The sequence below is a fragment of the Juglans regia genome, chromosome 11 (genome assembly GCF_001411555.2).
Source record: "Juglans regia cultivar Chandler chromosome 11, Walnut 2.0, whole genome shotgun sequence".
NCBI classification, from domain to species: domain Eukaryota; kingdom Viridiplantae; phylum Streptophyta; class Magnoliopsida; order Fagales; family Juglandaceae; genus Juglans; species Juglans regia.
Genome location: NC_049911.1, coordinates 13826886 through 13843408, shown reverse-complemented (window position 1 = coordinate 13843408; position 16523 = coordinate 13826886). Strand labels below are relative to the sequence as shown.

General features: G+C 36.7%; 1 protein-coding gene across 3 annotated transcripts; it reads left to right on the top strand.

Annotated features, from left to right (window-relative positions):
* The first annotated feature begins 501 nt into the window (after positions 1–501).
* Positions 502–4926, top strand: LOC109000375. Of its 3 annotated transcripts, none has more exons than XR_004802823.1 (3): positions 502–974; positions 2591–4334; positions 4633–4926. XR_004802823.1 is itself a non-coding variant. In XM_018977224.2 (2 exons), exons 1-2 carry the CDS (start codon positions 872–874, stop codon positions 4189–4191), a joined length of 1704 nt encoding a protein of 567 aa, XP_018832769.1. In that variant the 5' UTR covers positions 502–871; the 3' UTR covers positions 4192–4926. The 3 variants fall into 3 exon arrangements, 1 of the variants encoding a protein (XP_018832769.1); XR_004802824.1 differs by having other exon boundaries at positions 4586–4926; XM_018977224.2 differs by having other exon boundaries at positions 2591–4926.
* Positions 4927–16523: the final 11597 nt, after the last annotated feature.

Below are 16523 nucleotides of genomic sequence, written 5' to 3'. Positions count from 1 at the left end.
TATTATTATAAAGAGTGTGATGATTAATTTAATGTAAATTTTAAATTTTAAATGATTAATTAAAGGTAAAAAAATTATATATTAATTAAAATTTAAATAATAGAATGATAATCCAATACTAATGATAAGCTTCGTTTGGAACCAAAAATCCTCTCAACTCATCTCAACTCATCATTACAACTTTTTCAAATCCCAATATAAAATATAATAAACAATTCAACTTTTTCAAATACCAAAATAATAATAATAATAATAAATAATATTCTAACAATATTTTATCATCTCAACTCAACTCAACTCAACTCAACTCACTTCAACATCCAAACGCAACCTAAAGCCTCACTCTTTCAGATATCCCGCATTCAAACGTGGAGCGTGGTCGCAATCTCTAGAAAAGGGAGAGTGACGTAACAGTGTTATCAGAGTCCATATGAAAATTAACGACCGGTGGCTTATTGAATGGATAAAACTCCAAAACAAAAGAAACCAAAGCAAAATCAACAACCCACATCCTGTTCACGCACGTTCCTGCTTTATCACTCACCCTCTTAGTACTTTTCTCAACGGAATTATTATCTCCCTCCGTGAAACCCAAGATAACTTATACCGTACTATAAACGTCACGGGGTCTCCTCCCTCTTCTAGCAAACTTTAGAGGGAACAGAGGCTCCTTTGCGTGTGCTCCTGCCTGCGTATCTTCGCAGAATAATCGAGGGAGAGGGGACTGTCATTCTTTACTCTCACACTCTTGCTTGGCAGTACAAAGAGAATTGAAGAGATTGACCAAGGATCAAAACCTTTGGTAGTAGTTTCTGGGTTTTGTTGGGGTTCTGTGTTCTTGAGTTTGTGAAAGTGATTTTGCGTAATCAAGATGTTTGGATGCGAGTGTTTGTGCTGGGAAAGTGAGTATGAGTTCTGCTTATCTGAGCCTGAGCCTTTCTCTCTGCCGGCACCTCTCCCAGAGTGGCCACAAGGTATTCCCCTTTAATCAATGTTTAGTCTATTTTTCCTGACTCGAGAAAAATCCTCTTTGGAAATCTGATTTTGGGTTTCTGTTTCTTGACCCATGAGTAATATTTTCTGCGAGTAGCTTGTATGCGTAGATGGATTTATAGATTAAATGCATCGCTCTCTCTCTCTCTCTCTCTCCCCCGCCCCGGGCGGGCCGTAATCCTGGCCTCCGGGACTACGTGCTTTTGTTAGAGGGATGTGCCCTTGTCTGCAGCTTCTGTTGATTTTATGGTTCATATATCTAGTGACTTAAGACGAATGGAAACCAAGAAAAAAAAAAAAAAAAAAAGAGAGAGAAAGAAACAAACCCTCTGAAATATATGAATAGTACCTCAATTAATTTAAGAAATTATGAAGTTGATTTTATATCATCATTTTCTTTTCCTTTTTTTAATCTAAGCCTTATTTGAATATTTTTGTCATTCCCCCTTAAGAATATCAGTAAATTGTTCTGGTAACAGCATTGTTCCATCAATAAAATTGGTCACTTTTAGAAGAAAAGCGTTTGCTTAACTCTATTTTTTCTTCTTTTGTCGCATCATTCGTGCCATCTCTACATTTCTGAATCAAAACTTGTTTCACATTATTTTTCTCCGATGTTGGCAGAACATTATTGCTTAGATAACTCCGTTAGACAACAATATGGTAAGATATTTTGTGCCATAGTCGATTAAAGAAGCAGGCTGTCATCTCTCGACTGCTTATTTCCTCAGAGCTACTTTGTAGGGGCTATAAACACTGTTTTTTATATAATTCATCATTTATATTTATAGTCTTCCAAGGTAATTGATTAGAGAGTTTTGTTTTCTTACAACATATAAGCCTTGTTCTACACATTAATGAACTTTGTCAAATTTCTAATACATTAGAGTCTCTAGTGCCTTTGAAGTTTGCTCAGAATATGAATTCAAATTTTAAATATTTTTGTGAAAATTGCATAATTTTCTACTTTAGTTGCTATCAAATTTCCAATTTTGTTTTGGCATGGGACATAGGCATGCATTTTTAGAAAGATGAGATGAGTGTTGTATGCTGAGTGAGGAAATATATATAGTTAATGATGCTTATTAGCTTTGTAAATTGACTGAACTTCTCTTCTTGCTCCGTTCTTGAAACTGATACAATTGGTCTCTGTGGTTTCCTTTCTTGAACATACATAAAGTGGGATGAAAGTAAAATAGTAGTATGTTATGCGGCATTACTATAATGTAGTGGGAGAATTCTGCTTACTAAACCACCATCCCCCTCTTATGCCACTATGATGAGGTGGCATTGCCTATCAACCTGTAGTGTCTTTATTTCCTGAAACTTGTTTTATATTTTCTTATTAAATTCTTTGGCATTTCTGTGTGCTGTTTGTGCTTTCTTTTAAGAAACTAAAAATAAGGGTAATACCATCAACTCATCTGTAATCAGTTGAAGTGTCTTTATTGCTCACTTGAAGTTAATTTTTTGCTGTGGTGTGTGCTTTATGATTACTATCATTAACTTGAAAATAATAATTATAAAAAAAAATAAAAATTCCTGTGGTGTTCCAAAGTATCTAGCTTTCCTTAATACTGTACTGTCATCTATCCAGGCCAAGGTTTTGCTACTGGAAGAATATGCTTAGGTGATATAGAAGTTTTCAAAATCACTGAGCTTGAGAGAATTTGGAGCTGCAATCTATTGCATGGAAAAACAAAAGGTCTCACATTCTACAAACCTGTGGGGATCCCAGATGGGTTCTTCTGCCTTGGTCACTACTGCCAGCTGAACAACCAGCCATTGAGAGGGCATGTTCTTGTGGCTCGTGATGCCACTTCTGCAAAGGAGAAGTCTGGTTCTATCAATGATTCAGCATTAAAATTGCCAGCTCTAAGAAAGCCCCTCAGCTACACGCTAATTTGGAGTACAGATACACAACACAATGGTTGTGGTTACTTTTGGCTGCCAAACCCTCCAGCGGGTTATAAGGCCATGGGATTTGTAGTTAGTGACAAACCAGAGGAGCCCAAACTTGAAGAAGTTAGATGTGTCCGAGAGGATCTTACAGAAAGTTGTGAAACACGTGAACTTATACTTGTCATGGATTCAGAATTTTCCATAGATCCTTTTCAGGTTTGGAACACGAGACCATGTGAGAGGGGGATGTCGTGTACAGGTGTTTCTGTAGGGACGTTCTACTGCAGCACGTACATTAATCCTGAAGAAGAGCTAAATATTGCATGCTTGAAAAGTCATGATTCCACCCTACAGGCTATGCCAAATCTGGATCAGATTCATTCACTTATCACACACTATGGGCCAACGGTTTTCTTCCATCCTGACGAGGTTTATTTGCCTTCATCAGTGCGATGGTTTTTCAAGAATGGGGCCCTATTATACCAAGAAGGCAATAAGAAGGCTGTACCCATCAATTATAGGGGGTTGAACTTGCCTTGTGGAGGGAAAAACGATGGTGAATTTTGGATAGATTTGCCAATTGATGATAATGCAAGAGATAATCTGAAAAATGGAAACTTAGACAGTGCGGAGCTCTATGTTCATGTAAAACCAGCCCTGGGAGGAACTTTTACCGATATTGTGATGTGGGTTTTTTGCCCTTTTAATGGACCTGCCACCATTAAAGTGGGTTTAGTGAGTATTGCAATGAGCAAGATAGGGCAACATGTTGGTGACTGGGAGCACTTCACCCTCCGTGTGAGCAATTTCACTGGAGAACTTTGGAGTGTGTTCTTCTCACAGCATAGTGGCGGTGAGTGGGTGGATGCTTTCAACTTGGAGTTCATCAAAGGGAATAAGCCCATTGTGTATTCCTCTAAAAGTGGTCACGCTAGCTTCCCACACCCTGGGACTTACCTTCAGGGGTCATCAAAGCTGGGAATAGGAGTGAGAAATGATGTTGCTCGAAGCAAATTTATTATTGACTCAAGCACCAGGTATCAGATTATTGCAGCTGAGTATCTTGGTGATGGAATCATTGAGGAACCATGTTGGTTGCAGTATATGAGAGACTGGGGTCCAACTATTGTGTATGATTCACGATCAGAAATAGATAAGTTAATTGATCTGCTCCCACTGTTTGTTAGATTCTCAGTGGAGAACATATTTGATTTGTTTCCAACAGAGCTTTATGGTGAAGAAGGGCCAACTGGCCCAAAGGAGAAGGATAATTGGGTAGGCGATGAAATATGTTAGCTCTTCCTCACATAATTCTTACCTGGTCATTTTCTTCTTCGCTTCAGTGTGTAGCCTTGTGTTAAGAGGGATTCAACTAGTCACTGCAGTTACCACTTACCAGCTTGCTGCCAAATCAATTCTGCATAAAGATGTGTATACTGGTATGCATTTCAGGCACTTGTGTATCAATGTAATGTAATCCCATTACAACAAATATGAAATGTCATTCTTGTTGGTTTATCAATTTATAAAGGTGTGGGAAACAAATGCTTACTGGCTGGAAAGGATCCTAGAAGTTAAATGTTCAAGCCATGCTTTTTTAAGATTAAAAAAAAACTTGGATAGTTCCACAAAATTCCTGCAGATATCATTTATGAAGCATTTCTTAGCGTAGACTACCGATTTCTGACAGAAAACTCTGTTGCTGCATGATTGTGTGCGCGCGCGCATGTATGTTAGACCCACTAGCAGCAAGATTGGTGGAACACAGAAGGTGTGCAGAGACGAGACATGGAGGAAAGCTAGTTTCGTAAGCTATGGCGAGATATCTGAGAAAACATGATGATGCGTGGTGCTATATTGAAAATAAAGCATTGCTCTTTCTCCTAAAACCTGTTAAAATCTGTTGCATTCTGAAGGCGGCCTGGAGCCGGCATTTGTTGTGAATTTGTATTATTTTGTTCTGTTTGTGTTTGGTTCGGCACGATCATCCTAGTTATTTGTGGCGTTCATGTACGCGCTCTTTTGCCTTTCCCTCCCTTTCTTTAGAGGATTTTAATTTTGTACCATTTTACTGAAGAAAATCCTCGCATATCAATTTTGCTCTGGCCGCCAGGAGTAGCCTAGGACATTGCGCAGTCTTGCTGTAATATTATGCTAGGTGTTTTTTTCTTATGAAAAATACTAGGATCACCGACATTTGGATTCTGATTGGGTCCCGATAAATTTTTTATTTTTTTACTTAGTGATTAAAAAAATATTTTTTTTATTGATGTTGTGATTTTTAAAAAAAATATATATTTAAGAATATAAAAAAAATGAATGAAAAACAATAAAAAATAAATAAAAATAAATTTTGTACTATTTTTTTATTTGCTGTGATGTACTTGTAACGCCCAGTTCCACCCGGTTCCACCGTGAAACCCAAGCCCAGGCCAGATGGAAGCCTAACCTTCATGAAAAATTGATGCCGTTTTGGGTAGGCTTTCTCCCTTTCAATTTTTATTTTTTAATTTTTCTTGACCCGACGGTTTCTCCTCTTTATCTCTTTCTGTTCAGTTTTTGTTTTCACACCTCCGAATCCCTCTCCACCTCGTGTACCACCTCTCCATGCCTCTGTAATTATTTTTCTCCCTTTTAAGTTCTCTCCCAACAAACTCTATCTATCCGTGTCTCACATACTCTCAGTTCTCTCTTTCAGAGCCTCTCTCGTTCACTGCAAACCTCCATGCAGACACTGCAGCTCGGGGCCATCACTCACTGCTGCGGCATCGCCAACCATCCCGCACGGCCACCATCACGCCAACTTGTGGCTCCCATAGATGGACCAGCGAGCCACTGCCTCGTACACACCACCACCACCACCATGCAAGCCTCCCACGTTCACCACCCTAGTCACGCCCAACCATTGCATGCACGCACCAACAGCCGTTGCCATTCCACCCAACCAACAGTAACCCGGTCACACCTCATCTTTGATTTCACACTGTCTGAAGCCTAGCCCTCCGTCGTCCTTACTACCGCTATACCAGTGCACCTCCTCGTAAACGTCTGCTCAACCAACCCACAACCCAGTACGCCACTACCCCCATCTCACGGAAACTCAGCACATTACACTCATGTTTTTACTATAAAAAAACAGAGCATGTTTCACTTAACGAACTCACTGCCATAAGCCACCGCCCCAACCACCCCGTGAGAGTCAAGATATCATGCTTTTACACGAGATACCATGATTCCTATTCTCTCAACAGGTTTGGGGCTTTGCTACTTATGTGCTTACAACATTAAATATGAAGCCCTTATATAGGGGGAGATCTTATATATGACAATGTGACATCTTGAGACCTTGCATTTTCCTCAAATATTGCAGCTCTAAATTGAGACCAAAAAAGAGAAAGCATGCTAACATGCTGATATAAGTGTCCGATGGTGATAATAAAACAAACTAGAGGTTCTCTACTTCCAATGTCCTGTGAAAAACCCTTTTTCAGTTTCATATGATGGTTTTAAAAGAAAATGCAAGAACAACCAAATCATCCCACTTTACATAAGATCTATCCAACATAGGCATAAGTTTTTGACATAAGCTCAATCACTTTCTTTTTCACAAATTCATTTTTTAACTGAATTTTCCTTGCTACAGTAGTACATAGTTTCTTAGTATTTATAGACGATATCAGGCCACTATTACAGTAGTACATGGTTCGATCAGTTAGAAGTTATCAGTATTATTTTCTCTCTTGCCATCCGACAGCTTGGGTATTTTACCCAACTCAACAACACCCATTAACTCCGATTATCAACAACAAATAAAAGATATTCAAAACAACACAAATCTAAAAGGAAAAGCAGAGGCTTAGAGCCCACAAGCCACGGAAACCAACACGCACATAATCATAGTTACATGGAGAGAGAGAGAGAGAGTACCCAAACAAGTGAACAATACCTATGATGTGACTGAGATGTGGCGAGGACGAGTGGCGGACAGTTATGGGGTCACGGCGATGAAGGCAGGGGCTTAGGGTTTCAGACTTTCAGTGTTTGCTCGTTACGAGAGAGAGAGAGACGCACAAGGGGGGAAGTATATAACCGGTATCAAAACGGCGTCGTTCTAATACTGGTTTTTATTAAAAAAATAAAGATCCGGGTACCGGGTTTCAAACCCATACCCAGACCGGGTTGGTCCGGGTTTTCAAAACCGGGTTTGGCCCGGGTTTGATCCGGGCCGAAACCCGGAACCGGAACCCGGTTTTCTTGGTTCCGGACTGGGCCGGGAAAAAACCCGGCCCGGATGAACAGTCCTAGCTAGACAGAATTAGAACATGCAAAAACTTGTACTAGAAATCTACATGTGGAAGCTCAACCAAGCATACAACATTACTTAGAATTAAAAACATGTCATTTAAATCAATAAACAACATTTGAGCATAGTAAGTATATATAAGGCTGAAACCACAACGCGTGACAAGTAATAATTTCATAATCCAATTTGATTGACAAGGTGCAAAGTTTACACAATATATAAATACATTATCCAAAAGTAAGTTAGAGGCTAACTTACGAATATCCGATGTAAAGAAATGCCAACGATCAAGCAAGCTGAAAGTGTAGATTTAAATAATTAGACTTAGTGAAATTAACGATACTTCAATCCGAGTGTGTGTGTGTGTGTGTGTGTCATGTTCTAGGGTTCACCCTATTCGGTTCTAGGGTTTCTTTTCTCACTTTGTGACCTTTCATGAACTCGAGTCTTGAGGAAATGCCCTAGGCCAAATGGAGGTAACATTCTCCTTTCATGGTAAAACTCATTTTGGTTGGGTGCTTGTTGATTCTCGCAACCCTAATGGCCATTGGCGTGCATTGTGTGTGTAAGGAGGATGTTCGTGTGTGTTCATCAACGTTAGGGCCAAAGTGCAAGGAGGATTTTTTGTGAAAATCCTAGTGGTGGTCGTGTCACCTAGCTCTCCAAATGTTCTTTTACTTCCATTTTTTCCATTGGTGGTTCGGGCTCTTTGAGAAGAAAATCCTAGATGCTCATACTCAACAAGATCAATCATGGTTGAACCAAATATTCTCATCATCCCCACAACTCGAGACAAGGTGGTATCATACATCTTTTACTCACCCAAGCTGAACCCTATTTAACCAAAGAAAATCCTTGTGAGTGCGTGTGTGCTCAAGAGAAGTGAGTGAAGTAGAAATTTGAAGATCTCTGACCGTACAAATCTACCTAATGTGATGTTTGAATCTCCTTCATATGCTTGTGAGTTGGAGGTGTTTGGAAGGTAAAAAAAATATGGTGTTTGGCTTATTCTTCCTAGGTTGGAAGAGATGGAGAGAGAGAAGAGAGAGGTGAAATTTGGGAATTTGGACAAAATGACCTTTGGGTATCTTTTGGTCGGTTGTAAGGTGCCCACCCCTTTAATGCACTCCTTAAATGTGCTCTTAAATTTTCCAATCTCTCCTATCATTACTCCTGATGTAAAAACCGAAGGATCCTTATGCATGGGCAACATGTGGCATGTTGCTTCCTTTCTTGGTTGAAACCTTCATTCTTTCTCTTCATCATTGCCCTCTTAGAAATGCCAAAGGGTTCCTCTAGCATGGATGACAAGTGGCAAGGCTCTTTGCCCTAACAAAAACCCTAAATGGCTCTTGCCATCCTTCTTTGTGGTCTAGGTTCAATGAACCCATACTATGGATAAAGGGCATGTAGGTCCCTATGGCCGAAAAATTAAGTGTTTCTCATCATGACCAAACCCTTCTTGGATCCTAGGCTTGTGCATGGATGCCATTTGGCATGTGGTTTGTGTGTGTTTTGCCCTAGCCAAAATCTTCTTGTCTCTTCTTACCTAAAAATTCTTCTAGAAGCCATAATTGGTGGTGTGTGGCTCCTTCCCAAAGCCCCCCTCTTCAACTTCCTCATCATTGCCTTTTATAGAAACTCTAAAGTCTTGTGCATGTGTGACAAGTGGTCAAAAGAAGATTGGCTCTCATGGGATTAGGCGTATTCACTCCTCTAGCTGAAACCCTAGAGATTTCCTAGAGGCTTGTGTCCCAATCTAGTGATTTCCCATGTGACTTTTGCTTAAAAACATATATTTCGATCATTCTAGTCCAAAAAAACCATAATCCAGGACCGAGACCAGACCAATAGTGTTATCGTTCTGGTCAATTTTTCGGTCCAGATCGGTTAACTTATAGTCCTACTTGCATAGATAGACCTTCACTAAGTCACGTTCTTGAAATGTTGACTCGCCTGTCTTTGTCCGCGACGATCGTGTATTTGTCATTAGCTTGCTCTAGGTTGCTGTGCACTTTTGATTGTACCTTGTGGATCCTTTCGGCCATGTTTTTAGTTGTTGTGCTTAGTCCAGGAAGTTTCGGGAGGGGAACCAAGTCGAGGGCGTACATGGGAGGTTGGGTGTAGACGATTTCAAACCTTTTCTTTCTTATTGAATGATTACACATGTTGTTAAAGGCAAACTTCACTTGTAGAAGGTTTAAATTCTATTGCTTTGGTTTAACACGTGAAATGCACCAAATCATATTGCCTAATGTTCGGTTGGTCACCTCGATTTGTCCATCAGCTCATCAGTTTGTGGATGGAAAGTGTTATTCTACTCGAGAGAGGTCCCAAACTTCTTCCATAGAGTGATCTAGAAGTGGTTGAGAAATTTGGTATCACAGTTAGAGAGGTAAGGGACTTGGGAACACCATGTAGACTAACAACCACTTTAAAAAAAAGATGAGCCACATTTGAGGCATCCGATGTCTTCTGACAAGAAATGAAATGCGCCGTTTTAGAAAATCGATCAACAACTACGAAGATAAAATTTGTATCACGTTGAGTTCGTAGTAGTCCAAGCACAAAGTCCATGCTCAAATCTTCCTAGATATTCTCAGGCAATGGTAATAGGGTCTACAGCCTCGTGTTCTACGATTGACCCTTCCCTACCTAACATACAAATCATCTTTGCACAAACTTACCCACATCATGTTTTAATTAAGGCCAAAAGTAACTTCAGTAGTTAGGGCTATGGCTTTATCCCATCCCACATGACCTTGTAGCCTTCCCCATGCAGCTCACGTAGGATGTGTTTTCGTAAGATGTGTTTTCGTATGGAGCCTTAATGAAACACATTCAAACGTATTTAATTACAAAATGACAGTGTATTATTGACCTTCGAACGTATATCATTAACCATGCAAACGTAGTTCAAATTATCTTCCAACTTTAGACATAGTTTAAAAAACAATTGCTAAAGGTTATCTTTGGTGTCGGTTTAGTGACCATCACAGATTCTAAACCGACATAAAAACTCAATCTATTATAATGTAAGATAGTGCGAGGTGATATCAAAGTATTTGCCTGATTTAATAGAATAATTACCAGTGTTTAAATTATTAGTTTTTTGAGATGACCATGATATTTTATTTGAGGATTTTCATACAATTTTTCTTAAATATGGTTAAAAAGGTTCACCCCCAGTACGGGGTGTGACATTTCAAGACCAAAAGTAGTCTCAATCTTAACCATGCAACAGAAGGGCTAATGTATTAAGATTATTATCAACATCAACTCTTACCTCTACTGGCTACACACAACAACAAATTTTAGTTTTAGGGACAAAATTATTTAGGGACGAACTAAATGTCATCCCTAAAAGTAATTATTGGAGACATCTCAAAAAACAGATAACTTTATAAAATCGTTCGAATGGCTAAATATCCGTTCGAACTATATCTTCTATGACAAATTAGGTCGTCTCAAAAAGTCAAACTCGTTCGAATGACAAAAAATCCACTTGAACATAGAATTAATGTTTGTTCGAATGGTTTATAATTTGTTCGAAAAGTAATCTTGGCGGGGAAGTAATTTATTTTGCTGGAGAAAGTTCAAATCTGTTTGAACCTCAATTGGTTTGTTTGAACTGGAAAGATTTGGTGGGACAATTTGGTAGGAAGGTTGCAAGATTGTTCGAACTACACATATTGCGTTCGAACACAACATTTATGCCTTCGAATGAATCATTTGGTGGGAAATTAAATTAAAATTGGCGGGGATTTTTTTAAACCTTGTTTGAACGGAATATAAAATATTTATGAATTCATAAAGTAATTTGATGTAATTAATGTAAAAGTATTTTAGTGATTTATTTTATGTTAAATAAGATTTTTAGTTAAATAATTATTACTGATAGTGTCATTTTTTATATTATCGTAAACGTTAAGTAAAAAAAAAATATAATTAACAATAACCAAGCTAGCAAACATTAAAAATAAAAACCATACATTAATTGCATCCCAAAAATATAATGTTTGGCGGGAATATAATTTATGACTATTTGAATATTTAAATTAAAGATACAAAATACAAATAGTCATGATTGTCCATGCAAAAAAGCTCATTTAATGCAAATTAAATATATACACTACTGGGCCAGATCGTGTAGCACTGCCTCGACTCCAGCAAGACGTGTCTCAATATCAGTCACTCGAGACATGAGCTTCAACTCAATCTCTACAAGGGCAACCCAGACTACATTAATGATCTCTAATGTCTGTGTGTGCATTTCTGCACACACGATATCTGCAATCTCCTCACGAGTAACACTAAATGATGCACCCTGTGTAGATGCCTCACCAGACATGCCCTGTGCACCTCCCTGAGTGTCGACCGCCTCTGTAATGGGTGCACGAATACAAAATCTGAAGTGTCCAGTGCTACGAGACAAGGTCGTTGAGTTCATCAGTCCAATCAGCTCCCGAACATGCTCAAATGCATCTGTCCTAACTCATTTTGCTAAAACAAATCGTGTGAGCAGGACTCCAAACGACAATATATCTGTCATAAAACCTTTTTTATAAGTAAAATTATTATATATATATATATATATATCAAAAGGAGTAATCAAGTATATTGAATAAAATAAAACTCTACATGTCGTTTTATAGGTGGCCTCTGAAATTATCCTAGCGAATATATATCTCGCTAGGCACCCCACGAGCGACCCGTAACATAAATCGTGTCCGGTCCATGCTCACCTCAGTCTTGTGCAATCATGGGTCGATGTTGTTGACCATTATAATGTTCGTGATCTTGAAAAAACTAGATAAGTACACTTGTTTGATGCTTTTGCTCCCATCATAGGAAGGAGCATCTGGACCCACAACCAACTGACGAACCTCATGATCAGCGGGGCCATTGATCACATCAGGCATCACAGTATCTCATCAAGATAGTTATGCCGTCCGAACGGTTTCCATAAATATTTTATCCGTTCGAACGTCTTACGATTACCATTCAAACAAAAAAAAAATATTGCGTTAGTTATTATTATATTTGTTATATAACATAGTATATATACTAATACTACTTATATATATAGTTATACTACTTATATAATACTTATACTTAATTATTATATACTTATATTTATACTAATACTTATAAACTACTTATATATTTATAACTATCATATAATATAGTATATACTTATGCTAATACTATATAGTATACTTATATCATATACTCTTATATAATATACTTATAATACACTACAATATCCTTATATTCTACTATATATTTAGACTTATATATATTCTTAACATAAATATCATACTTATATATACCTATACTTATATATATATATATATAGTTATAAAATTAGATATATAATATAATTATATAAATATATATACTGTACGTTCGAACTGCCTGTTATTACTGTTCGAACGGCTTAATTACGTGCGAATGGAAATTTACAACGTCCGAACTTATAAAATATGTTGGCGCCATTGATAAGCTGTGGCAGGATCAATTTGCGCCATATTACACTTTCAATTATCAGTTTGAACGTATATAATTGACGTTTGAACCTGTGTGAGCTGAATTGATCCAGGTGGGAAATGTTTCTCGCTTCTCTATTTTCGAGTTCGAATGGTTAGTAAATTCCGTTTAAACGAGAAAATAAGAAATCAGATGTCCAAAAGCACAAACAAGCTGGACATTTGGAAAATTTTGTTTTTGAGATACAGAGAGCGTGAAAAAGATCGTGAGCGTGAGAAAGGGAGAGACCGTGCTGACATCAACTATTTCTTTCTCTTCAATTTGCTAAGTTTTTTTACTTTGATATTCTATTTCCATAGAATTTTTTTATTAAAAAACTCAAATTTATGTTCTCTTCAATTTAATTAGTTCTTTTCCTTTCTGCTTCTGAATAAAAGATTAAAGTTAGAATGATATATTTGTATTTGGATGTGAGAAACATGTAAATATATTTGTATTTGGATGTGAAAATATATTTGTGTTTTTGAACAAATATGAAAATATATTTGCATTTTTACAATGTTTGTGAAATATGCATCTTATGAGATTGTATTTATCTCATGAATGTATTCTCTGAGATTGTGTTTTGTCTCTGTTTCGTGTTTGGAATCTAGATTGCAACCATTCAAACACAATGATTTCCCGCGAACGCGTTATCCTATTTGAACAGAATTTGAAGTATTCGAACGGTTGTACTCCTATGTTGTAATACTTAAACTCAAATTTAATACTTAAAAGATAATTTATTAAAAACTATAAAGTATAATTAAAAAATAAATAAATTTAAATTATAATTAATACTTAAAAAATAAGAAACATAAGATTTATTAAACCTTAAATTAGAATTAATACTTAAAAGACAATTAGGTTAAAAGCTATAACGTATAATTAAGAAATAAATAAATTTAAATTATAATTAATACTTAAAAAATAAGAAACATAAGATTTATTACTATTTAAATTAGAATTAATACTTAAAAGATAATTAGGTTAAAAGCTATATGGTATAATTAAAAAATAAGTAGAGATAAATTATAATTAATACTTAAAAAAGAAGAAACATATGAATGATCTCCCACTTAAATTAAAACTATAATGTATAATAAAAATTTAGTGAAATTAAATTATAATTATTATTTAAAAGATAATAAACATAAGAATTAAAAAAATACATGATACTTAAATTTAAATTAAAACTTAAAATATACTAAATATAAGAATTATTAATACTTCAATAATTGTCGACTTCAACATGTGTTACGCAAAGGGAATAAGGTGGCGGATTGGTTGGCAAAGGATGGCGCCAATGGTGTCGATTTGGTCTACACAAATAGTTCTATACTGCCTCGGGCCCTTAGAGGCTTGTTTTGTTTGGATTTATTTGGTTGTCCCTCCTTAAGATGTCGTTAATTTTGTTATTTGAACTTCTTTGGTTTTACCATATAGGCTTGTTTAGTATTGTTCTTTTTTATAGGCCTGTTTAGTTTGTTTATTTGCTTTATGTTTGTTGGTTTGTATTTGGAGGATTGCATGTTTGTAATCTCTCAGATGCCTTGATTGTAACCACAGTATTCCTCCACCACAAGTGAGAGATTATTAATAAACTTGGGACGTGGCCGCTATGTGTGTGGCTACCGGCTCTTTGATAAAAAAAAAAATACTTCAATAAAAATTTGTACTTATAAAATAAGAATAATATTGGTGATTTGGAATGTGATTTGATTTCAAATGTAATAATTGTAGGAGTTGGTTTACTAGTAGAATGGTTTATTAGTTAGGAGCTAGATGGATTTTAGAGTTATTTTTATATGCAATTGAACCTTAGACCTGTTCGAGAGTTGTGGCCAAATATTCTCTTAAAGAATGTTTGGGTACAACTCTTGAATTATCCAAAGTGAAAAGTTTGGGATTCTATTATTTATATGGCAAATATATTCAATTTAAACTCTTCTGTTGGTCAATTAAAATTGTGAGTCAGTGTTTCCTTACATTCTTCAGGTATGTGGTCCATAAATTTCTCAACCCATGAATAGAGTCGACGATTTATCGTAACTAGCATACTTGGAGAATTGTAGGGAAATGCTACAGAAATTTTTACTAACATTAGAGTTTAAACTGAGTATATATGCGATATAGATGATAGTCTCTCGAATGGGATATGACCAATTAACTTATCAAAATAGAAGCAGTAAATATGAAAATACTCTTGTAAATGTTTATCCCATGAATTAGGTTTTTTTGATAGACAGCTGACGATTAACTGAAATACAATAGAGAAGAGTTGGATGCTGTTGGGAGATAGACTTTGGCAAGACTATAAGGAGTATGCACAAATGGTGCAATTTTTTATAGAGTTTGCTCGCATGAGTGTTGACAGTCGAGAATTTATAAGATGTCCATGCAAGAAGTGTAAAAATCTTAGTTCTTATAATTTGGTAATAGTGGAGAAGCATTTATTTGTAAATGGAATTGATCTTCAATACTCACATTGGGTCTTACATTGCGAACCATTTTCTAAAGGAGTTAGATTTAGCACCTAGTCCAATCAAATGGAGGAAGATAACGACATCGACATGGACGACATAAATGTGGATTCTTTTGATGACAGTGATGATAATGGAAAGGATATGACTGAGATGTTAGGCGTTCTGGGTGTAGAAATATTTGGGATGAGAGATGGAGAATGAACATCTACATAATCATTTGAGGGCCATGGAAACTTTGGAAGACTGTGGCAGGATGCAAAACAAGAGTTGTACAAGAGGTGCACCCGTCATAGCAAGTTGTCTTTCAGAGTGAGGCTGCTCCATATTAAGTCTATTTGTCGTATTTTTGCAAAAGCCATCGACGTGTTGCTATAATTATTTAAAGAGATTATCCCTCAGGATAATGTAGTACCTCATAATTTTTATGAAGTGAAGCAATTGAAGCGAGGGCTAGGATTTGATTATAATATCATCCACGCTTGTAAAAATGATTGTGTTCTCTTCTGGCAGCAATATGCAGAATTTGATTCATGTCCAGTGTGTCATGAGTCAAGATGGACACCCGATAAGCGTAATATATCCCAAAAAGTGTTAAGACATTTTTCGTTGATTCCTCGACTTTAAAGATTGTTTACATCCTGATTGACTACGAAAGATATGTCTTGGCATCACACAGAAAGAGTCCAAAATGAAAACTTCCTCTTGCATTCTGATGATTCCTTACAATGGAAGAAATTTGACGTCGAGTATCCATGGTTTGTCGAAGAACCTCACAATGTATGTCTTGGTTTAACGAGGAATGGTTTTAATCCATTTGGCAACATGAGCACTTCTCGTAACACTTGACTTGTCATATTAACCCTATAGCTTGCCACCTTGAAAGTGTATGAAAGATCCATATTTTATGATGACTCTACTGATACTAGGGCCAAGGTGACCAGGGACTGAATTAGATGTATATCTGTAACCACTGATTGCAAAGTTAAAAGAGTTGTGGGATCAGGGTGTCAGTATATATGATGTGGCATTATCGCGAGAGTTCAAGATGCATGTTGCACTGATGTAGACAATAAATGATCTCCTAGCATATAGAAACTTGTCTTGGTGGAGCACAAATGGTAAAATGGCTTGTCCTGTTTACAATAAAGATACACAGTCTTAGTAGTTGAAAATGGTAGGAAATTATGTTTCATGGGACACCGTCGATATTTACCACATGATTATAAATGGCGCTCAAATAGAACGATATTTGATGGAAGGGTTGAAAGCAGGTCATCACCGCTAGAGTTGTCTGGGAATGATATTATCGT

What these genes read in the sequence shown, in the direction of transcription:
- LOC109000375 (XM_018977224.2), top strand. Translation starts at nt 872, where the DNA reads ATGTTTGGATGCGAGTGTTTGTGCTGGGAAAGTGAGTATGAGTTCTGC. An exon ending in TCTCCCAGAGTGGCCACAAG is followed by an intron (nt 975 to 2,590) that starts GTATTCCCCTTT and finishes TCATCTATCCAG; the next exon opens with GCCAAGGTTTTGCTACTGGA.